The sequence below is a fragment of the Monomorium pharaonis genome, chromosome 11 (assembly GCF_013373865.1).
Source record: "Monomorium pharaonis isolate MP-MQ-018 chromosome 11, ASM1337386v2, whole genome shotgun sequence".
NCBI classification, from domain to species: Eukaryota; Metazoa; Arthropoda; class Insecta; order Hymenoptera; family Formicidae; genus Monomorium; species Monomorium pharaonis.
In genome coordinates, this window is record NC_050477.1 from 4532869 (window position 1) to 4557390 (window position 24522).

Consider the following 24522-nt stretch of genomic DNA (forward strand, 5'->3'; position numbering starts at 1 on the left):
AAGTGAAAACACGAACTCGTGTGATCTTCAAGTGAGTTTTCGCCGTACGAAATTTGGAGAGTAGGACGATAAATATTTCATGTTGCGGAGTCGTCCTCAAAATCTCGAAAAATTCACACCTGGTTCTGGGAACCTTACAAACGAGATCCACTTTCAGATCTTCATTCGTTTATAAGACCCTAGGAATATTCGCTATATTTACACGAATATCCATCTTGACTCTCAATATTCCCGAGATTAAATTGTAGGATCTCCAAGCCGACTTCTTTCTTCCTTCGCATCTCTGTACAATATTGCCAATAAGTGATCTAATTTCGTCTGATAAAATCACGCTGGATTCCGTTCGAAAGGCGGCTCGCGATAGATTCCCTTTTACATACATATACATATATGTGTCTGTCGTCGACTTAGCCGCTTGATCAATATGTCTTGCGGGCGAGCAAGGCAGCGAATGCCGAGGATCGATTTGCTCGCGCCGTGCCCGTCGACAATTAACGATCGGCTCGCGCCCGAATCTCGACGTAACGCGCCTCGAATTTCACGCTCTCGATATTATGCTCGACATACCGTCGAGTGAAAGCAGATGATTTATACAAGGTATGATCCGAAACGCCGACAAGGGAAAATCGTATATGCGAAACATTGCACCTCGATTTTCCTCTTTCTCTGTCCTTTTTTTTTTTTAGTTTCTCAAGTTCTTTGGATCTCCTGGAATCAAGCGATTTCGACGACGACGACGACGACGACAAAGGATTACGGTGAACGACAACCCGTTACGTTGAAACACAACGGCGCCTCACGTTCATCGAATAAAGAACCTGAAGATATTTTCGTCGACCCTCGCCTCGAACCAAGTCAGCGGGGGAACGTATGTCGAGGGTGCAACGCGTCGGTTTCTTCGATATTATGGAACTACAATCCACCCCTCGATAATAAAAGTTGGTGACGTCATACCTCACGTTCGTACGCTCCGTGAATGCAATTCTTCATTTCGAAAATTTAAAAAATACAAATAGTACGTGTAAAAGGAAATAAAGAAAAACAATTAAAAAATTTACGACACTAAGAATTTATATATTTTTTGTATTTTATATATTTTTTATTTTTGTATCCATAAGAAATTTATTATTTATAAGCCTTAGCTTATATTTGTTTTTTAATCTACCTTTTTTCTGGATTAAAAACTTAAATACAAATAAATATAAACTGAAGTTTATAAATAAAAAATTGTAAAATGTAATATTCATAAACTTTAATGTCTTTTAAGGCATCATGGGTTTAAAAATTTATAGATTTACACGAGGATGTATTCACTAGAAGAATCTACGAGACTAAATATACGGGCGTTAAAGAATCTCTCGAGTACGTTCGACAAGTATGCACTTCCGGTTACTGTCACGCAATATGTATTTCTGTCATACGCGATATCGTAAACTGCGCCGCGCATTGGAAATCGGCGTGTTCAATCGAGGGGAATCGAATGTCGGAAACCGGTTAGTTAACCTTGTTCGACCATTTAAAAAAAAAAAGAATTTTCAAAAGCACGCACACGTTAGGGAGCGAGAAACTCGTTCACCGAGTTAATAGCAGCTGCTACTACATCCGCAAATCTCTACATTCGTATCTAGTTAATCGTAAAAGTTTTCCCGCACAATGTAAATTTGTACCGCAATGAATTTCTATTTAACCCTTTTCTAAGCTTTATACATATTTAACCCTCCTCTCCAACATATTTTTTTTTTTGTTATAAATATTTAACACTGCATAAAAATCTTGCATATTAATTATTCTTGTTACAAAGAAATTAATTAAAAACTAAGCTATTGTAAATTTTCAAGTGTAGCTAAAAATTGAAACACAGATTAGTTATTAATAATATATAGCACGTCCGAGATTTTTAAGGGCAAAACTGAGAAATAAATCTTATTAAGTGAGAAACATTTCATTAATTCAACTTACGTAGTTAAAACCAATAGTGATCTTCTCATAGAATCCAAATACATGCTAAAATTTCAAAAAATATTATGTCCTCTATAATATAAGCCACTTTTTGTCGAGATTATATCGATCATACATCTTCGAAGATCCCTCTTACAGATTGTCAATGGTCCATAGATCTTGCATAAATCCTATAGATTTATTTGTTTATTATTAAACTTCAAAACTATCCAGATCAAACGTTAAATCGAAGGTTAAATAAAATTCTACAATTTTTTATAATTTTCAAAAAAAAGATTAAATAAGTGCATGGTACTCTCCGCTTTCCCGAGAATCACGACCCACGGGATACAAAAGCACTCTTCGAACGAGACTAATTACCAGAAGAGGTAAAGAAGTCTTGACCAAGAAAGAACCAGAGAAAAGAAGAGGGAGGAGGGGGGAGGGGCTCGGTGAACAAAAAGCTCGACCACGAGTGGACAGTAACGCAAAAGTATCGAGTAACATTCGTCATGGTGAATGCGGAGACGTCGACCTCGGATGCATCCCGGTCTTACTAGTCGCGTATATACACCGACGTGGGAATGTACGTGTAAACGCGAATGCGAGTGTACACCACAAGTCCACTTCGCGCAGCACGGCAGATGCGTATCTCCGCGGACAGATTTAATCCCCTTTCTCAGATAGAGAGGCGGCCTTTATAGATCAGAACGGTAAATTGGTCGGAGCAGAACAATGACTTCTGTCTTGGAACGACAATGACTTCGTGAACGACGCCGTTCGAGACGATTATCTCCCCTTCTTCCCCCGAACTCGAAAATATCTCTACGTACGGGCGTGTCAAAGACTTTGAAGACCGCATAGACCTCCAAAGGATCGCGAAGTCGAACGGATTACGTGCCGAGGGTCAGTGCACCACACAGTGTTGCTGTGTACAGAATTAACCCGACTATAGCGTGGCACTTGTACAATCGCTTGTTTTCCAGATTCTCAAGTACGAGGTCCACGCAGTTTCCGATCGCGAGTTTTCAAGACTCGAACAAAAAAAAAAGCGATAACAGGCGAGAATATCCATGTCCTTGTTAAATATAAACATCTATGTACATCACTATTATTGTAATTGGAAAGATCTGTTCTCCCTCTATATTTGCACATTCCGATAATATCGACTTATTTAAAAGGGGCAATAAGTTTATTTTTAGAGAAGTATTTTCCTTCGTAAGGATACGCCATAGTGCCTCGCTCGTGAAAGGATGTATTTTACATTTTTTACCTGAAAAATATACCTACTTCTGCGTTTCTTGAGTCATATGTAAGTAATCAGCGTAATTGAGTGTGACCGATACAGATCGCGACGATAAGTTGATAAATTAGAGAGAAAGAGAGAGAGAGAGAGAGAGAGAGAGAGAGAGAGAGAACGAACATGCGTTTGTCAAAATCGTTGTCCTTCTTCATGGGGCGTGCACTGATAACGATAAGGACTATAGAATGACGCGACATCAGTGAACGCCTACACAATGAGCACAACAGGATCGAAACTTGATTGAAATCACCGTCTGTCAACTATTAAACTCCTTCTCGCAATTCTATTTTAACCGATGATTAAATCCCGCGTTAATTAAATCCTTAACAAAACAGTTTCACACACGCAGAAAAATATTGTCTTTATGCTAAGAAAAAGACTTACGCAATTTCAGTTTCTTCTTCTTTCAAGTAACGGATTATCTTTGCAAAGAATTTTTTCTTATCAGAGAATATTTTCTTGCAGTTGTAAAATACTTGTTCACTTATACTTGAAACAAATAATATTTATTTCAGCCTCTATGTACACACAGAAAAATAAGTAAATTATTTGTAAGTTAAATATTACTCATTTCATAAGTTCACGCGCAAATCTATCATAAATACATTAAATTTACTTCAAATATTCTGAGTGCGTATATTTTGATCCTAGTAATTTAATATTTCACTAAAGAATAAATATTAAAATTAAGAATTTTTTATCATTTTTATTAAGTTAAAACAAAAATTTAATTTGCTTCTTATTGTGATTTTTCTTCTTCGATAAAATTTGTTCTCTTTAAAGAAGTATAAATTTTTTTTAATTTATAATAATAAATCTTTATAAAATCTATAAGTATATTTTAAGAGAATTATTAAGAAAATATTCTGTGCTAAAGATAACCATTATTTACTAAAACAAAAAAATAAATCAAGCAATCGTTTTTTTTTACAAGATTGATTATTTTACTATTATATGTTGCAGATGCAAGATGTGAAAACTGGAATCAACAAAATTAAATATCGCTGTTTTTTCTGTTAAAAAGCTTAGCTAAAACTTTCTACACGAGTTCGCGAAAGTCGAGATGTCGCTAATTGCTATCAAGTGTTAATTCACCAAGCAATAAAACTCGGTAATCTGCTTATCTCACGGTATATTTGCTATCGAAATACCCCTCTCGTTGACACCGTGAATTACAAGACGGAGTGTGCAGCAGTGCTTTCTTTCCTCGTGAATAGCGCGGTTAGTTGATTCTGCGGACACGCTTCCGCGTTATCATTTACTCGAAGATATCGTGAACAAACGCGTGCAGTCTTATTTTAATTTTCCTGATTGCGGGTAAAAAAGATGCGAGCCACACGCTTATGTGAATCAAAGCCTTGTATTCAATGGTAAAACAAGGCAAATAATTTGTTCGATGAAAAACTTTTACAACTTTTCATACAGATTTCCGCTGAGATGATTAATCCGCACAGTCACTTATTGTCGGCTCATAAACTCGAGTTCAAATACACACATCTACGTCTACCGTACACATGTTTTCTTGAGTATAAGTAGAAAACAATAAAAAAATAGTAAAAAGAATCGAAGAAAAGCGTTATCTAAAAAATGTATTACAATAAAAAAGACTTTTCGTCTCTCGTCAATGCTAAATAATTAAAAATTAATTTGTAATGTTTTTATAAAAATGTTATGGAAACAAAAAAATTGTATGCGGTTCTTAGAGAACAAAATTTTTGAAGGAATATAAATTTAACAAAAAAAAATAAAGTATCTTATCTAAAAATAAAATTATATTAATATTATCAAAACTCTTAATGATCGGCTCACAACTGATAATTTTATTGAGAACTTTAAATAAGTGTCATGACAATTTCGACTGTCGCTTACGATTCTTTTCAAGTGACACAATATTATATTACAAAAATATTATATAAAATTTTAATGAATCATGGGTCCGTGGCGGCAAAATCAAATTCAAACAATAAAATCAAGTACACAATTAAAACACGATCAAACTATAACAACGTACGATAGATTATTCCCATGAATCTTACATATTTTCGTACATCATAAAAATTTGATGATTAAATAAATTTAGACATGTAAAACTTTAAAAAAACGTCGGTACCAAAAGAAAGCAGCCGTCAAGATGACAATGTCGAAAGGAGAGACAAAAACAAACTTATTGTGTTGACTTAATAACTCCGGATTAACTCCATTCTCTATGTCGATTTATAAATTAATAACATCTTTATTCTCTTTAATAATATGACCACAGAGTGACAATTATCGTGCTTTTAATGTCATTAATATTTTCTTTGATACGCGTATTTAAATGACGTTTAAAATTATATACATATATGCATATATATGTATTGTGATTTTTCCTTTTCATATTCGATCGAGATGTTCAGCTCACCCTAACTCAAATACGCGCCTATTGACCAATGTCAATAACTATAACAGTGTCAATGAATGCGACGTCTCTCAACCTAGTTTCCACGCGGACCCCCTTCTCTCCCCTCCCTCTCCTTCATAAAGCTCAATTGCATAGGTCTTCACACAAACAGGGATTAAACCGCAACCATATAAAATTCGTGATAAAACCATAATCGTGTAGCCGAATGGTTTCCTGAAAGAAATAAAGTTCTTAGTTTCTAAAAATTTAAAGAAGCAATTTTTCAAATAGTTAAATGTAAATATTGAAGTAAATATCGAAAATAGTTAATGCGCTTATTCGCTTTAAAATCAAATATTCTCATACGTTGAGAATTCATTTCTCTTTAAAGTGTACAGAATTATTTTGTTATCCCATTGATAACGATAAGTAATTCAGAAGCTTGATAGTAAAAGACGACTCTGATACGATAAGTACGATTAATGGCGAGGGAAGATCAAACCGCATACGCACAACATCGCACAGCTCGAGCATAGCTCGGGCACAGCTGGGCCGTAGAAGAGATGCGTTCAAGAAGTGCAGGATTACACGAGGGTAGATTGCTTGTCAATCAAGAGCGCCGGGCTCGCGGAGCGCGAATAAGCGGCTCGTTGTAATAAACTAAGTCGTCGCCAGTCGCGCGTTTTAAAGCCGGATCAGCGGCGATATTATCTGCAGCGTGATTCCTACAAACGAGTACGGCCTCGTCGACGACAGCCTCGAGTCAAACCCGAGTCACCGAACGAAGTCCGAAGGGCCGATCTCCTCGCGTGCGACGTAATATTAGCCGAGCTCATTGGCGAGGCACCGACAGGATTCGCTCGGGGAGAATTTTACCTGAGCAAAATTCGTGGTAGTAGCGAGATAAATTGAACCTTGAAGAAGTTTGCTACTTCCAATAAAATTTAACCAAACTGTTTCTATTCTACAATATAGACCAGTTTGCTAAAATTTTATTAAAACTGCGGTAAAATTGTGTTCGCGAAAACCACGTTGCCCCACGACTATCCCATTTCGATGATTTTAAGAGTAAAAAGAAAATTCTCTCTTCGTACAAAGTTGTTATAAAATTAAGTTGAAAAGAAATTCTACCTGAATCACGAGATAATAATTAAGATAAGAGAAACTTGCGCCTGGCGCTGTTGAATTCCGTCTCAATGAAGATTTCCAGTTTAAACGCGATACAATTCTCTTTCCGAACGAGAAACAAATACTCACGGAAATATTCACGATAACGCGATAATGTCATTTTCGCTCGGTTTGCATTTCGAGTCGCGCGCGACTGGAAATACGTATAATAACCCAGTTTCTCGGTCGGGAATGCGGTCAGGTATTATTGCGTGTGGGACTGTTGCGTAAGAGGAGGAGGAGGAGGAGGAGGAGGAGAGACGCGTAATCGCGCGCACGTTTCTGGCAGTTTTTCTAAAGCGAGAAAGGAGGCAAAGCCGATACCCTCCTCTCCTACGTTAACGTTCGCGATTCCGCAGCGATTTCCCACGACCCTCGTCGAACCGTGAGGCACCCCATAAAGGCCGGGACTATCGATTTTGCATCGCGCGTCTTTTTCTGTCACGCCGCGGGAGCCCACGAAGCTTCTTCTTCGGCTCGTGCCAAATGGGGGATGCATTAAAAATACTCCCCCGATACTATCGACGACGGTTTCGCGCGCACGACGTTTTAAAGAGAAAGTTTGTTCCTCGATCTCTTACGTAATTCTAATTTAATTCCGCACCCACAGAAAAGATTTCTGGATCTATAATGCTATTACCCTTCGATCTATCGTAAAATCGATATAGCGCCAATCATATTTATTATCAAAGAGGGAATATTTTATTCTTAAATGGAAAGTTCTTAAATCTAGAATAAAATGACTTTTGATGCTATCTTATTAATTTTCTTAGAATGATTTAGTAAATTTGTGACAATCTTGTGACATTTTAGATTTAAGAATAAACCGATCTGAAGATAAAAATTTCTGATTTAATCTTAATCTTGTTTTATTTTTATACAATGAGGTTGCAATAAGATTAAATATGTCAAGAATATTTTTTGTCTTAGTATCAGAAATCCTTTCTGAGTGAGTGTCTTTTATATTAACATTATCCAATTTTGAATTGGCAACCGAAGGAGAACGGACTAGTTCGGATCGGTTAATATTTAATATGCATGGATGGACGGATGAATGTGTTAGAAATTGTAAACCAAGTCCCCTCCTTGGCTATTTTAATGTTGAAGAGAATAAAGATTATTATTATTATTATTTAATATCTTTTCTTCCAACTGGGTATCTTCGATTTACTTATTAGAAAGCGCGACAAAGCATATTTTCTTACTTTAGCATTTTACAATTAAATAAGTGACGATTGCACGAAGTTAACGTGAAATCTCTCGTGTCACTCGGAGAAGAAAACCGTGCGATGGTTCTTGATTTATTCATCCTTATTGTAGAATAAGATCTTGTAACATAAGACATCTTGCTAAGAAAATGAAAGATAACTGAAGATAATTTGAAGAAAAGACATTACATGAAACTACCTTTCTCAAGGTGGAGAGAAATGAGGCGCGACATTGCGCGTGACAGGATTGCAAGGCGCGAGACTGCCGTCGACGTGTAATTACGTAATATCGCTGATGCGTTTGCAGAAATTTCGCGAAACGTGCCACGGTATATATTTATGTTATACGCGACGAAGACGGCACGCGGTCGACCCGGTTCAAGGTAACGCGGCCACTGGAGACCCGGAAAGTCAACGGTAGTATTGTACATAGAGTGTCTATAAGCGACACGACGTGCTCGATTTGCTCGCGATGACTGTTGTACGTGCCAGAGGTGCTTAATAAAATAATTATAAAATCGATACAACACTACCATTACTGACACCAAAGAAAAAAATTGTATTTATAGATCTGATAAGAACGTGAATGTACACACTCATGTTACACAGAATAAAAGATTCATCATTTGAAAATATCTTTATTTTTGAATTTTTTTCTAGATATTGAAATAAAATTGTATAAAGTACCAATAATAATTATTATAATATTGAAATATTTCAGTAGTAAAATAATGTTATTTCAACGTTATATTTATTTCGTATTATTATATTAAAATACAGATATAATAGTTTGTTGAAATTTGAGATTATCAAATTCTTTCAACAAGATGAAATTATTATGTGTGTGTATAAAAATAAGATTATTATTTGTAAATGATTGTTAAATAGAATACATTAGTTTTAACTCCATGCTGTTTTTTGTGTACTGGATTAATACTGCGACACTATTATGTAACAATAATAAGTTAAATATTAGATCGATATATTTCATACATAAAGAATAAGAAAAGTGCCATTTCTTGGTCGAGGTAGTTTTTGTTATCTAGTAATAACTTTTATGTTAGTCATACCGCAGTTTGCCACCTCCGAGACATGTTTTTCTACTAAATTGACGGTATTGTCGAGACAAAATTAAAACTGGAAACTCTGGCAATCTTGATATAAAGATACCTCTATGATAAAGTAAATTTGTCAATCTGACAGTTTCATTTTCCATATTTTCTTTCTAGGAAGCTGCAGTTTTATATGTTTGCCGCTGTTTTCTACAGAGTTCGCGTGCTTTTAGTTCTTCCGAATGCGTATACAGAGAAACACGATTTTAAATCTGTAAATTATTTGCTCTAATTAATGTTTTCTAAACAAATGTTATACTGGTCACGCTTTACATTTGACAAACTGTACATATATGTAAAAAAAAAAGCGCAAGCAAACAGTTTTATTGCGTTATCAAAAATTTGAACGAGAATAATACTAACTCAACTTGCCTACCGGCCTCAGATAAAATTGGTAAGGTTGCTAACAGCAGCTAAGGGAGATCTACCGGAAGATGATCCAAGATTAGCCGAATAACCGTGGGCGAATAAGAGGGTCGGGCTTGCCGGTCGCATTCTCCCTCGAGCTACATTGGGAATGTCAACAGAGAGCCGAGAGGGTAAATGCGGATCCAATTGGGTCACAAAGATCATCCCAAGACCCAGCTAATAAAGTTTCACAATTTCAAGAATACAGAATTCTCGGAGACATCGACAAAAGCCTAAAAGCTCCCGCCGTGTCGAATCTTAAAAATGTAAAAGTTAAGGGAAAAAAAAATTCGTGAAGTTTCAGCAACGCGATCTCGAAACTTCAAAATAATAACTTGAGCGAATGTCCGGGACGTGTTGAAGATGTGTCGAAGATCCTTGAAGACAATTTGGCTTAAATGAAAAAAACAATCGTGACAGAGAACTCGCATCTAGACGATAAAAAAAAAGAGAGCGGATGACTTGGCGTGTCAACGGTCGTCAATCGATAGCGTCGCGTGCACGCACGCACGCACGTACACACGCGTACGTAGGATGCGTGCACACGCGCGCGCGCGACGACCGCGATCTAACGGTTCATTAACAAATTAATGCGGGAAAGGTCAGACGGACGATCGTTCCTTGTGCCGACTTGTCGAGTGATCGCGAATCGTTCTCACTTTATATACAGTCTCGGTTTTCCGATTCGAGCCTGCGGTAAATTAAAATTTCAAATATTCAGAGTACATTAAGGCCAACGAACGAGCAAGCAGGATGTAAAAATATAACTCGTGAATTTATTGTCATTTGGTTACAGTGTCAATGCGAACGTTTCGACCTACTTGGTCTTCCACAGCGGTTTCATTAACGTTATATAAAATAATTAGGACATAGAACTTTTTCAAACGATCGTAAATAGATACAAATAAATAATTAAAACAACGGATATTGAGCGGTTACATGAAAAAAATATAAAGTTTTATCGAAGCTTGATATGTCGGAATATTTAAATTCTAAATAAAAATACGTAAAGAAATAATTTGTTCAAGATGTTAAAAAAAAACGGAATGGAAGTCTTAATGTCGTTAAATTAAACCAAGTTGCATTATCGATTGAAGCTCCCTCACATGAATAGTTTTAGTTCGATGATAAAAAATAATTGAAATTAAAATTTCAATCCTTCAAGAGCAATAAAATCCGACGGTATCATTCAAACTTTTGTTGAGAATGATACCGTTGAAAAAATGAGCGATTTTACTAGAATATGTTGTATCACTTCATCTTCGTTCGCTTCTGTAATTTGAATGCGCGAGACGCACAATCGAACCGCGATGATTATCAATTATACACATGACGAGATCGACGTCGGGTAACACGCGTTCACGTCGAGATACGCATCGGGACACCCTGCGTCGCGCCGTCGACACGACGCGCGTTCGCTTCACACGCAAATTATTTTTAAACGATCGTTGATTTACATCGCGCGATACTCCCGGCGCACGTTTCCCGGCGAACGCCCTTCGCCTCCGGTCGTGAAACGGAGCACCGGACTCTCTTTCCCCCCCCTTTCCCCAAGTAATTTCTCACGTTCGAGCTTTTCCCCACCGTCGTGTTTTCCACGTTTCCCGTGCACGCACACGCAACCTACGCAACGCGTGGGCACGAAGGGCACCGAGATCTCCCGCCCTAAAAATCCTCGGGAAACTCGCGCTCGCGTGGCTCTCGATATTATGACGCAAAGATGGAAAATCTAATAAGGATGATAAGCGCTATCATAAACACGGTAAGATAGGTGTCCCAAGAATTAAACGATCGAATGATAAAGACGCCAAGTGTTTTTTTCTGTAGAGTTCAACTGATCTATCTACATTCTCTATGCTTAAACTGAAATAGACATAAAAATATTTGAGAAATTAAGCGAAAGTGAGAGGGAAAATTCTGGTACAGTAAAAATTTCCGCCCGAAAGCCTTATAATCTTCGAATCTTTCCTCCCTGTTCGATAAATGATAAATGTTTTCGTGTCATTAGTAAAATAATAGCATTTTTTACCTAAAAAAATTTTTTAACTACTAAAACATATAATTAGAAAGTTATCAATTATAAACTACGTCTCGAAGAATCAACGGTCACATAATTAGAATTTCTAAAATTAAAAAAAAAGGACAAATAATTATAAAATATAATATTTAAAAAAAAAACACATAGAGCTTCAACTCTGGAAGCTGACTGTTCAGTGTAATCGAGTGCAGCAATAAAAATAAATCCTATGTATTATTATTATGTAATAATGTTTTTATGATTAATTATGCATTTGCATCGAATGATTCACGATTTTCCTAGAGTGTCGAGCACGAAAGCGACGTGAAGTGACGGAAACGGCAAGATTGTCGATGAGAAAATCAACGCCAATACCGATCGATATTCTCGTCACGTAACTGTGCTCGCTCTCTTTATCTCGAGTCTTAATCTCGACAACAAAATTACAACAAAACTAGCCAAATCAATCGCGCAAAATTAATTTTTATACAGGGACGAAAATTTAAAAGATATAAAGTAGAGTTAAAACGTCTCTCCACGATTCAATTGGAGGGGAGGGAGGGAGGGAAGGGGAGAGGATGTTAAAAGACCACCTCCAAAATGGAGCTACTGAATCATTCAACACATTACTCAATCAGTCTCAACCCGGTGGTACCGGATCTTTATCGTCCTACGGGAGCGTTGGCGCGTTGGGGGTTAGCAATTACACCGCCACCAGTGTAACAGCAACGTTCGACAATCGGCGTCGTGCTGTCAACAGGGAGACAGCAGCGTCGTCGAACGACGGGAAAGGGAGAGGGAGAGAGAGAGAGAGAGAAAGACGGAGGTTCCGTCGCTGGAGATGCTCGCTCCATGAGCGAGAGAAAGACGGAAAGAGAAAAGAGAGAGACACACACACACACTTCTCGGGGAGGGCCACCCCCTGCACGGACAGCCGGCGTTCCGTGCCCTACGCGACGACGGCCATGTGCCGCTCCCTCCCCCCCGGGGAAACCGCCGCCCATCGAGCGGTGGCGGTGGCGACGGCAGCGGCAATCTCGTCGTCTTTCCTCGGACGGGCCGCGGCTCGGCTTATGGCTTATTATCGAACTCTGCGGGATTCCGTTATCGTGGCCGCGCGACGACGGAGCGGGGAAGAGACCGACTGACAAGACGTCGCAACGGGAACACACGGAACTCTGGATCTCTCCAGTCTATCTATCTCTCTCCCTATCTCTCTCTTTCTCTCTCTCTCTCTCTCTCCGTCGCTGTCGCTCCCGATTAATCTCTCGCCCCGTGGCTCTCGCTCTTTCTCTCTTGTTCGCATACGCTCAACAACTCACGCTCGTTTTGCCACTCACCATCGTATTATCCGTCGTATCCGTCGCACGGCCGTCCGCCGCGTGTCCGCGCATATCCCGGGCGGGGAAGCTGAGAACAGGCACACACACACCCGGACGAGCAGGGGATTAAACGACGGGCAAGCAGGACGACGTGAGTCCTCGACGAGTGGAGGTGAAGCGGCCGACGTGATCAACGTGGGCGACGTCGGCCGACACGACGTCGCGACGTCCTCGATCCCGCGCGAACGAACGAACGCACCGAAAGAACGCGACTTCACCGCGGGCACAGAAAATGGCGTTGCACTGTGGCACGCAGCAGCAGCAGCAGCGACAGCGGCAGCAGCAACAGAGCATTCGCACGCTCCGCTCGCTCACTCACTCGCTCGCTCGCTCGCTCGTTTCCTCGATACGTCGTCGCTGCGCCGGGGCAGCGGCTCAGATTCCGCCGGACGCCGCCAGGCGGCGCCGCGCGCGCTCGCCGCGATGCGCGCGAAGTTTAAATCGCGCCTGATTTTCTCGCGTAATCTTCGTTCTATTCAAAATACAAAACTACTTTGTTACGATAGAATAATTGTGAAGAATGGTTAAAGAAGTCTATCTATATCTTTAAAAACTATACAGGAAAATTCTCTGTTATCTAAAGATTTTATAATTGAAGATCTATTTGATATTTAATAAATAAGAATTTATTAGTAGAAGCTTTCCAGCAAGTGACACAAATTGACACAGCAGTATTTCTGTTTTTGTTTGATATTCAGTGAAAGACAAGGACAAAATTGCTGCTGTGTCAATTTGTGTCTCTTGCTGGAAAGCTTCCGGTGCTAGAATAGACAGAGAAAAAATAAAAATGTTTAGAAAATTAGAGAAACTTACGTGATATTTATTTTTGATAAGTCTTTTTTTTGTTTTTCTGAACATTTGAAACGCAGTATTCTACTTTTTTCAAATGTCTTATGTTATGCCTTGTTTTGATTTCGTCATTTTGGGCTACGTTTCGTCTTTGATATGTAATTTGTTTCGAATTTTCTTTTACCTGTTACAGTTTCCATTCAAAATGTATTATAATTTGGTTAGCTATATCCATTTAAATGTGATTATTTTGCGGATAGCTTCGTAACTCAATGATTTGGCGAAACTTTCGATGATTTCACGTGACGCATCTGCCCTGACGTGACGGTTGATGAAAATTTTACGCTGAAAATTCAAGCAAGACGCTTTGCGTTTTTGTGAGTCCTATCAACGCCATCTATCCCAATTCAAAGCAACAAATCAGCCTGCATCAACCATAAACGTAAAAAATTTATTAGATTAACTACAACTAAGATTTTTTAGTAAAAGCAAAATGCACTTGATTAGTCAGAAATTGAATCAAATTGGTTATTTTTATATATTTTTCATTGCAATGCTTAACAGCAACCTGAAATTGTTTTTCAGAATTTTTATACAAATTAAAATACTTTTTAGAAAATTTCTTTTTTTTTAATACAAATCTTAATATATGTCAGAATCTCCATATATGAAAAATTTTACATCCCGCAAACAGTGCAAAACTACAAAATGGTCTTTGCAATTCAAACAGTGTTAAACCGCAATAGAACAAAATAAATATTTCAAATGAACAATATGGCGTGTCTAGTGCCGTCTGCTTCCGCTTTTCTTTCTCTACCTACAACGATATGTCGTTCAATTATCTCCTGTCCCCATGACGGTAGCCGGTAACCTACGAAACATTTGCGCGTATTATTTACATTTTGCGTATTAATCGACGACTCTCGACTGCATTGTTCGTAGTATTGTTACGCGAAAAATTAAAGGAAACGCGCGATGGTTGAGGAATCGGAGCAGGTGAGTTTTGAGCTCTGCGCTAAATCGATATCGCAAGTATTGGTTTATAATTTCTCGAATGTTATTTCGAAACAGTTACCGCCGATAGATGTAAAGGAGCCGCTGGACCTCATAAAGCTCAGCCTAGAGGAGCGGATTTACGTGAAGATGAGGAACGAGAGGGAACTCCGAGGAAAATTACACGTAAGAGACTTTTCTTTGTACTGTAGTCAGTCTGTTAGGTCCACTCTACGCGATAATTTGAATGATGTTTTGTAGAATAATCTTACATCCCAACGCAATTTCAGGCTTTCGATCAGCACTTGAACATGGTGCTGGGCGACGTGGAGGAGATCATAAACATAGTGGAGATCGACGAAGAAACGTACGAGGAGATCTATCGTCAGAAGAAGAGGACTATTCAGATGCTGTTTGTACGCGGCGATGGTGTCATCCTGGTTTCCCCACCAACGTAAAATCGCCACGACGTCTGATTTGCCACCAATTGTGTATGAAGCTATAAATAATTTTTTTCTGTATACATAATGGAATTCTAATGTTTTTTGTTGATCGATTCCAAAAGATTTACATTCACATTTGAGTGAATATCTGAAATAATCGAGAGCTTTTTCGTCGCGATGACTGCTCTGTTTATGCATTATACTATTATGTATATTATGACACACTAATTTTATCTGTAAAAAGATTACATGAATGGCCCAACTAGATAATAAAAAGTGTATTTTATACATGGTACGCCGCATCATATAAAAACTACAATCGTGGACAGAGAGAGAAAGGGAGACAGAAAGAGCATGACACTTTTTTCAATTAGATTTGATACGACAGCTTGGTGGAAACGTGTGATTTCGAGATTCCACCACCGATAACGTGGGGACGCGGAGTAGGGGCGTTTCGCTCAACCGGCAGCCTCATAATCTGCACCGTAAGATCATCGATCCGTTGGTCCTTCAGTTTCATTAGACTCTCCAGATGCGAGATTTTCTGCTGCAACGTGGAGATCGTATCGTTCTTCTCCTGCAGCTCCTGCTTCAGACGGGTGAAGAGGTGCCGGGGGACGGTCTTGTTCGCTACCTCGTCAGGATTTAGCGCGGAATCTACCGTCTCTATATTATTATCTGTAGAGCAATAATTCATATAAGATTGTAAGGTGTATAACACGATTAAAATCGAGAGATGTTAGTAAACACTTGAAATATATTGATATTAACAAGTTTTTAAAGAACTTATTGTAAAAAAATATTATCCTACAGCTAGGATTTTATTTTTTGCAATAAGTTCTTTGTAATATTTAAAATAATATCAATATAATTAGACATTCTCTCGATGTATGTCAGTATTATTAAACTATTAATTTAATATTGTGACAATATTCTGATTCAATTTAAGAATTCAGTTCAAGATCAAAAGTATGGCTTGCAGTTTAAAAAATGTATTTAAAATTATGTACGAAATGTTATTAATCAAAGTTTAAAGTCTTTCTACGATTGTTCGTTAGGTTTCTCTCATTTAACTGTATTAATTATAAAAATTGAAAACAGAAAATTCAGAAAAAGTTAAAAAGAATCCAATGACAATTTGTTACAGCTCGGTTGTTACGACTTCACCTTTGCTCTCCTCGAAGCCAAAATATAAGGACTCTCTTTCGGCGTTGGAATCCCTCAAGATCTTGGCTCGCAAATCGCTGAGAACTTTCTCGATAACGCCTGACTGGGAACTCGCCAGCTGATTTATCACTTCCTTCCCCAGCCTCATGTCTATCTTCGATAATACCTTGCGATTCAGCGTGCTCCAATTGTCGATCTTCTTCGCGATACTGTTGCCGGCGACATAATTGTGCACGTCCACATGCTTAGGATAATAACGTTTCAACAGCTCCGCCATCAACACTGTTAAAATTTAATCACACCGATAAAATTTTTTTGCTGAAATGTTCATCTTAAGGGCAACTGTAATATCTATTTGAAAAGATCGTTTCTCTCGCAGAGTAAGAATTGACAAATGGATTCATAAGAATCTCATGTTTTCTTGTTACCTCCATCGGAAAAGTCTCTGGCTATGTTCCTTTTTGGTCTGGAAAACTTGATTTGATCGATCCAGTTGTAGATCTCATCAAGATGATCGCCGGTCTCAGAGTTAGCGTTCATGTTCACTGTGACGCTTTTGGCGGCTCGCTTACACTAGCAAGATCATGAGCTCACGTGGAGATAATACGAGAGAACACGAGGGGAAGAAAGGGAAGGGAAGGGAGAGAGAAGAAAGTCCCTCTCTTTCGGTTACGTATATTAGAAATTTGTAAACGCGGTCGACATTTTTTTTTTCATTTTACATGTTCGATCTTCGCTCGAGTCTATCTTCAGGTTCGCTCGAATAAACAAATGTTTGTGTTTGATGTGACAGACGCAAGTCTAAAAAACAAGTACATTCGGTGGCCCAAAAAGAACTAGGATTAATATTCTTAGCCCGAAAAAATTTTTAGAAATTGTAGAAAGGTTTTCCCGGTTATTGCCATATTTTCCATTTTTTCTTTTAAGACAATGCTATCTTTATTATTCTCTACATCAATAGCCTTAAAATTTTTTTCACATTTAAGAGCTCCAATAAGCAGATAATTTATTAATAAAATTTGGTGTCATTACCATAGTTATATTTTGTTTTTTGAAAAAATGATTTTTTCTTCGATTTTATTTCTTGAAAAAATTGAGAACACTAACGGCGGATGAAGTATATTTAATAAAAGTAAAAATCTCAAGCTTTGAGAGGATTTTCATTCATGAATAGACGCATTAATCATTGCCATTGTATTTGTATGCTTTTTAATAATAGCTTTTTCGTAATTGTGACAATGTTTCATTATTTCATCGTAACTTGTTGCTCGAGTAAAGCGACGATTTTGACGCTTTTTCTCTCTCACGGGATGCAGAGACGGGCGATATATGCGACTATTTCACCCTTTGCCCTTTACACGGCGGCCGCCCAATGTCGATGACTGGGATCAGGAATATACGAACGCACGAGGCATCGGCCTCTTGGGTTTCGTATGACCCTTCCCTCTCACGTACGCACGCACATACGCGCGTGCGGCGTGCTTTTATAGAAAGAGGCGCACGCTCCGCATCCCTCCGGAGTCGCTCCGAAGAATTTCTTTACTTTCCCGTGCCTCGTTTTACGTCAGTGACACACCGCTCCCGTGACGAAAGCGGTCGAGCGGACACCAGAATAAATCATACTCGGGAGGAAGAAAATTCTACGACGATATAAAATTGAATAGTAGATACAAGGAATATTCGGAGAAGTGTGATAAATTACTTTTGTGCGTATTATCATTGGGATTCTCTGGACGTTGAAGAGCACCGTCAAAGTCACGTATTCCATCGACACGATGGCCGTGGAAAATGCCAACGGTAAGCGACGATTCTTCTCATCTCGGCTCATCAGGAAGATCAGGATTTTAATAGTCTGCAAATATAAATTCAAAATTATGAAATGTTGAAAGGAAAAGAGTAATAAAGTTCAGAAGAGATGCAAATATTTTATACTACTCGTAATTAAAATTTTCAATTGTGTGTATTTCCTAAATTATATTTCTTAAATAAATTATATCAATTATATATACTTATATGCATTAATTATAATTATTTCAAAAAGATAAAAATAAAATAACTCTGCTTCAAAGATACCTTCCGTGACCTTGGCGCAACCTCCACTTCGATTTCGCGAAATCAATTTTCGTGAAATGCGTAATTTTAACTAATTTTTTCGATTGGAAATCGATTTCCAACTGAGAATCCGCGATAAGTGTTGCATATGTTGCATTATGATGATGCAATGCTGCGCAAGTGCCAACAGGTGTTTACCATATAACATACGAATTATCGTAATTAAATCTCGGAGTCAAAATTTGTGGAATAAGTGATTAAATCCAACACAAATGAAAAAAAATAAACAAAAATAAAAATAAATAAATGATGAAATAGAAATCAATATAATTGCGCGAGAATAGAACGTTGCGTTTGTTATCGAAATTCAGAATTGCATCAGGATGACATCGTGATACGAAACGATGGCCCGCATGTCGGCACGCAAACACATTCTTGTTCTTAAAATAATTCCGTGTAGGGTATTTGAACCGCCTTCGAACGTACAAAATCGATTTTACACCAAGTCAAAAACAAAAAATATATTCCGTACGTAAAATCAAAAGACATTTCGTTCACGAATACATGTACGTTTGAACAATTTTTTAACGTAAAAAATTTGTTCTCGAAACTTTCGTCTTTTCGCTATTGAAACAATTTTCAATTAATTCAAACAATTGTATAAGTACCATAATTATGTCGTAACATTTCTGAAAAGAAGGCATTCACTATCTGATTGCTTTAGGTAGGCGAAAATTGCTATGTACAGCTCGTCACATGAAAGGATAAGAGTCCTGAAATTATGATTCCTGAAGTATACTTGACTAATTAGCATGTCGCTGCAATCCAAAACTTATTGCTTGATACAATAAATCAGATAAATAAAAATTTAAAAAATTGCAATTTAATCACAACAAAATATCTAATATATTAAAACTAAACAATTACAGTAAAGAATTTTCTCCATTAATGTTATACAAAAAAATCAATCAATTATAGTATTATTTATTTCTAGCTACAGGAAGAAACAGAACGCTCTTTCCGTTTCGTTACTTGATGGCCATAATGGGATCGATCGGCCTCGCCATTCTTTATGGGTTTAAAGTTAACGCTAGCGTGGCTATCGTCGCTATGGTGAATCACACAGCCGTTAAATCACACATCAAATTATCCATGTCGAACGATTCGAAAACTGACAATGCCACGCTAACGAGCACGAACATTTGCCAGTTCGATAGTATCTCAAATGTTACGATCAAAGCCGAGGTGCGATGATATCTTACGTGAGAGACAAAGATTCACGCGCATGTAATTCTTATATTACAATTCTTTCAGGATGGTCCGTTCGTATGGAACGAACTTATCCAGGGTCTCATTTTGTCTTCCTATTTCTGGGGCTACACAGTGTCCATGTTGCCGAGTGGAAGATTGGCAGAACTCTGGTCAGCCAAATGGCTGATGAACGTATCAGTTCTGTTGAATCTCGCTGCGTCCATCCTGACACCGGTCGCTGCGCGTATTCACTATTGGCTCTTCATAGCTATGAGAGTTCTTCAGGGAATCGGTGGTGTCAGTAAAAGCTAGCTTGTGCTCCATTAACAGACGCTGATTATAATTTTTGACGTGATTGTAACTTCAAGAATTTAAATTACAGGGCGTATCGTTCCCCGCCATGCACGTGATGATCGCCAAGTGGGCGCCGCTGAATGAAAGAAGTGTCATAGCCTCGATCGTGTACGCAGGTAAAAAGGGAGATTAGAGAAAATGTTGCCTTTGCAAAATTCTAATAATATATTCCAGAATCATTCATCGTGATTCTGCCAGGTTTTCCATGTAATTACGAAAATTGCAACGATAGTTGAGCTTCTTTCTGTATAAAACTCTAATAAAAATCATATAGTATATATTATATTATTTACATTATTATATAGTATATATATTATTTATTTGATACCTGGAACTTTCGAATGCATCGTAAATTTTACGGCCGGAAAGTTTTTATTTTAAGATTAAGTTAAGGGAATTTTTAGGGACGGCACTCGGCACCGTGATATCCGTTCTACTAACTGGCTTACTGGCCGCGAATTTCGGTTGGGAATCCATCTTTTACATTGAAGGGGCACTTTGCTTGATTTGGTGCGTCCTTTGGTGGTTGATGATAGCGGATTCCCCGGAGGAACAGACGAGATTCATCACTAAAGAGGAGAAGAGCTACATCATTACGTCTTTGGGAGGACACAAGAAGAATATTCCTAAAGCGGTACATTGAGAATTATAAACATGTTATATATCAAAAATTCTCAATTAGTTTTTTATTCGTTCATCCAACTTTCTCTTACATCGTAGGTTCCATGGCCACAAGTATTTCGTTCCAAGCCGTTCATGGCGATCCTGATTGCCCATTTCTGCAGCAACTTTGGCTGGTACATGTTGCTTATCGAACTGCCCACCTTTATGAATCAGATCCTGAAGTTTGATATGAGCTCGGTAAGCTCTACGATTTGCATACAATGCATACAATTTAACATATTAATTATAATTTAATTTCCTCAGAACGCAGGTTTATCGTCCGTTCCGTTTTTGTGCATGTGGCTCTTCACTATGATTCTCAGTAAAGTTTTAACTACCCTGCAGGGGAAAGGTCTGATTACAGTGACTGTATCTAGAAAAATCGGCACTCTCCTTGGTATGTTTAATACTGAAAATCGAATTTTTAAAAGAGACTTTAAATTAGCCAAAGTGCATTATATGTAGATAGCAACGCAAATTTTTAAATATTTATAGCTATTTCTATTGCTTTTAAATGTACCTTTCAATCAAATATAATTTTAAAACTTACAGCGTCGCTCGTACCCATGGTGTGCTTGATACAAGTGTCATATGTCGGATGTGATCGCATGAAAGCCGTCGTACTGATGACGATCGCGGTGACTTGTATAGGCGGAATGTACTCCGGTTTTCTGGCAAATCACATAGACATCGCACCGAACTTTGCCGGTAGTTTAGTGGCGGTAACGAATTTCGTCGCCACCATACCCGGTTTCGTCGTACCGATATTTGTAGGACAATTGACTCACGGAAATGTAAGTGTGTATGTGTGTGCGTGTGTGTGTGTGTATGTAATAAGATTTCTAAAATCACAAAGTTGAAAAAGTATGATTAAAGTAACAAAATTATTTCCAAAGAAATAAATAGTTCTTCATTCAATAAATTATTTACTCCGATGATTATAACGATATTAGACAGGCGTACTTTGTAATTTTTTTTATTATTTACAGCAAACCATAGAAGCGTGGAGGATCGTATTCCTCGTAACAATCATTCTATATATAATTGAGATATTAGTTTATACTATCTTTGGGAGCGGCAATGAACAACCTTGGAACCAGATTGAAGCACCTGACGAGGAAGCGAACGATCAAACACTGCCTTTAAGGAGAAATAATACAAAATAGAAAATATATCATGGCTTAATTTATAATTAATTTACGATTAATTATTCATCGTATGTATCGTATATTTTATGCAGCTTTATCGCGATAGAATAAGTTTATTAATATTTTACAGTTTTACACATAGTTGCATAAGATTATAAAAAGTTTATTTGTTATACATAAAATATATATTATTTATTTATTATATAACTATATCATATAACTAATAAATGTATACTATGTGATAATAAAACTTGAAAAATCTTTAAGTCTTAAATTTGCATAAACTCACCTGTTATTACCGTATTCGTACTATTTTACAAAAGTACATGGGTCCCCAATTATTTTCGAGCGTAGGAATAGCGATATGGCCGTATTTTAATCCAAAATTACCGAATTCATAAAGGCATCTCAATGGATTCAGTGCTTCGCTCATATCTCTGCCTCAGCAAAGAAAATCATTAATATAAATGTTAACAATTCAACGTTATTAATACAATATTAATAATTTATAATAAATTACTGTCGCAAAAATACGCTTACTTTACAATCATGACAGAATTAGTTTCCTCCCAAGCCTTTTTCAACGCCATGCCGACGACGCCGTCATTTTGAATAGGACTGAGAGAACAAGTAGAATACACAACCGTTCCGCCAACCGATATTATCTTCAACGCATTACTGTAATAGACAATTATTATCTAATTAAAAAAATAAAATAAGGTAACATTTATGACAGAGTATTGAATTTTGTACGGACGTTAAAATAGCCGCTTGTAACTCCGGCATTTTTAATCTTTCCTGTATCCTCTGTGGTTTGAAGATATTGTTATCCTCTGAATGCAAAACATGTCTGTCTGTGGTACACGGCACATCCACCAAAATCTGTAGAAAGAAAGTTATTGTAATAATTTCTGAAATGTCATTTTTTTGCGCAGTACCTTGTTAAACATATCCTTGTCATCAATGAATCTCGCATCTCGCTCCGTCACAAACAATCTTTTCTCCCACTCACCGATGCCGGCTACATATTGATCAATGACTTTGTGTATCCTATTCACTCGAGACTTTTGAATGTCGTTAGCTACCATTATGTTCGGCATAAGCGTCTGAAGAATGCTCAGGGTTTTTCCTCCTGGCGCCGCGCACATGTCCAGCACGGCATCGCCAGGTTGCACGTCTAAGGCCAACACTGGCAATACAGAGGCGCCATCCAGGAGATAGTAATCTGTATAATCGCAATGTTTGTATCGATAACGAAATCAGCTTCCAGTTAAAATTAACCAACCTAAGACGCCGGTTGATCCTTTTTTAGGAGATGGAAAATCACTATCATTGTTTTGTTCAAATGTATACACGTTGAGATACTCCGGAAACGCTAACACTGCCTCTTTCTCGATGTTTACTGAAAAACCTGAGCCCTCCTTGTAATAGCCGTAATGTTGTGATTCCAATACCCAGTCCTCCATGCCTGAAAAATAATACAATTAAATTACAATGTCTGTATATTAAGTATTTCCATGTTTTTTGCAACATCAGTTACCCTTGATTTTCGTGGCTGGTACAAATTCATACAATCCGCTCATACTGGCATTGGGATGCACGATTCGATTTTCGTCTAAGGTAATTTCATTCAAATTCGACTCGATAGATTTCATTTCTACAGGCTGTAATCCTTGATCCGTTACCGCTGTATCTTCATCTTTATTTGTATTTAGAGACGTAGGCGCTGATTCATAATCGGTAGGATAATGCGACTGCACCAACGAAGTCGCAACATTAGAAATCACAGATTCCATTCGACTTTTTGCTTTTCTTCCTTTTTCCTTTTTTTTATTAGATTTGGGAGGATTTGCATCAATATGTTCCTTATAGATTTCATAAATTGTTCTTAGATTCATGGCACCTTGAGACTAGAGAAAAAAATTACATTATTAATTAAAATTATGATATCTCAAAAATACTTCATCATGTGAATATACCTCTAACTCTGCCTTAATCCTATTTATATCACTAAAGCTGTTTACAACAGCCATGTACTTGTGCTCTTCCATCAGCAGGGCAGTTCTTATACTTTCCCATGACTTTCCATAAACATTACCATAGAATTCATCAAAATGATTCAGTGCTTTGTCCATGTGCGTCTTTTTCCTTTTAAGTACAGACTAGGAAATGGAGAAATTAAGCAGATATTACATGTAAGATCTTATAATTTTATTTTTGAGTTATACTCAAACCATAATTATGAATATAAAATTATATACAGCGTGTGTTTCATGACATGTAAGCACACTTTGAAAGAAATGTATTCCTATACATTATAAATCATTTCAGCTCAGTTATCGCGATATATAGATAATTTTAATATAGTAACAGGCAAAAATTATCAAGAATAATTTTTGTTAGTAAATTTTTATTACGTTAATATTCGTGTAAAACTATTTTATGATTAATAAATTATATGCAATGCAAAACACGTACCCAATGATCCGCTTTTTTAGTACTATATGTAGCAGCCTGAATTCTAGCCAGTTCCTTGATTGCAAGTCTATTAAACAAACGTGCCATTTTTTAAATATAAATTTTCTTGCCCTGTTATTCCATTTAAATTAGCGGCTTCTCGCCGTAAGATTTCATCCTAACCTATAATTTTATGGAACAAGGAAGAATAACAGCAGAGAGGGAGAGAGCCATGAAACACAACAGCCAATCGCAAATCTATCTCGACCTGCGGCAACCAATCAGACTGT

At 37.5% G+C, this 24522-nt stretch overlaps 4 protein-coding genes and 2 long non-coding RNA genes across 7 annotated transcripts; 3 read left to right on the forward strand and 3 right to left on the reverse strand.

Annotated features, from left to right (window-relative positions):
* The first annotated feature begins 6 nt into the window (after window positions 1-6).
* Window positions 7-1055, forward strand: LOC105836347. The gene is made up of 2 exons (XR_004965044.1): window positions 7-597; window positions 687-1055. It is a non-coding gene; the product is annotated as an uncharacterized LOC105836347 (long non-coding RNA).
* Window positions 1056-5616: 4561 nt separating this feature from the next.
* LOC118647886 lies at window positions 5617-8697 on the reverse strand. Its single transcript, XR_004965045.1, has 2 exons — window positions 6135-8697; window positions 5617-5855 (listed from the first exon to the last, which is right to left on the reverse strand). It is a non-coding gene; the product is annotated as an uncharacterized LOC118647886 (long non-coding RNA).
* Window positions 8698-14540: 5843 nt separating this feature from the next.
* Window positions 14541-15427, forward strand: LOC105836350 (sm-like protein LSM3A). Its single transcript, XM_012680319.3, has 3 exons — window positions 14541-14700; window positions 14776-14883; window positions 14988-15427. Exons 1-3 carry the CDS (start codon window positions 14680-14682, stop codon window positions 15153-15155), a joined length of 297 nt encoding a protein of 98 aa, XP_012535773.1. The 5' UTR covers window positions 14541-14679; the 3' UTR covers window positions 15156-15427.
* Window positions 15239-17322, reverse strand: LOC105836349 (sperm flagellar protein 1-like). The gene is made up of 3 exons (XM_012680318.3): window positions 16736-17322; window positions 16308-16589; window positions 15239-15818 (listed from the first exon to the last, which is right to left on the reverse strand). Exons 1-3 carry the CDS (start codon window positions 16845-16847, stop codon window positions 15511-15513), a joined length of 702 nt encoding a protein of 233 aa, XP_012535772.1. The 5' UTR covers window positions 16848-17322; the 3' UTR covers window positions 15239-15510.
* Window positions 17323-17798: 476 nt separating this feature from the next.
* On the forward strand, window positions 17799-21797 carry LOC105836351 (putative inorganic phosphate cotransporter). Of its 2 annotated transcripts, none has more exons than XM_036293877.1 (9): window positions 17799-18104; window positions 19360-19604; window positions 19674-19907; window positions 19993-20080; window positions 20369-20598; window positions 20685-20825; window positions 20892-21024; window positions 21180-21421; window positions 21617-21797. In XM_036293877.1, the coding sequence occupies exons 1-9, from the start codon at window positions 18083-18085 to the stop codon at window positions 21791-21793; spliced, it is 1512 nt and encodes a 503-aa protein (XP_036149770.1). In that variant the 5' UTR covers window positions 17799-18082; the 3' UTR covers window positions 21794-21797. The 2 variants fall into 2 exon arrangements, with proteins under 2 accessions (XP_036149770.1, XP_012535774.1); XM_012680320.3 differs by having other exon boundaries at window positions 17811-18104; window positions 19354-19604.
* On the reverse strand, window positions 21588-24484 carry LOC105836352 (5-methylcytosine rRNA methyltransferase NSUN4). The gene is made up of 9 exons (XM_012680321.2): window positions 24254-24484; window positions 23755-23937; window positions 23316-23685; window positions 23061-23243; window positions 22714-23000; window positions 22533-22657; window positions 22316-22453; window positions 22065-22212; window positions 21588-21767 (listed from the first exon to the last, which is right to left on the reverse strand). Exons 1-8 carry the CDS (start codon window positions 24338-24340, stop codon window positions 22071-22073), a joined length of 1515 nt encoding a protein of 504 aa, XP_012535775.1. The 5' UTR covers window positions 24341-24484; the 3' UTR covers window positions 21588-21767; window positions 22065-22070.
* Window positions 24485-24522: the final 38 nt, after the last annotated feature.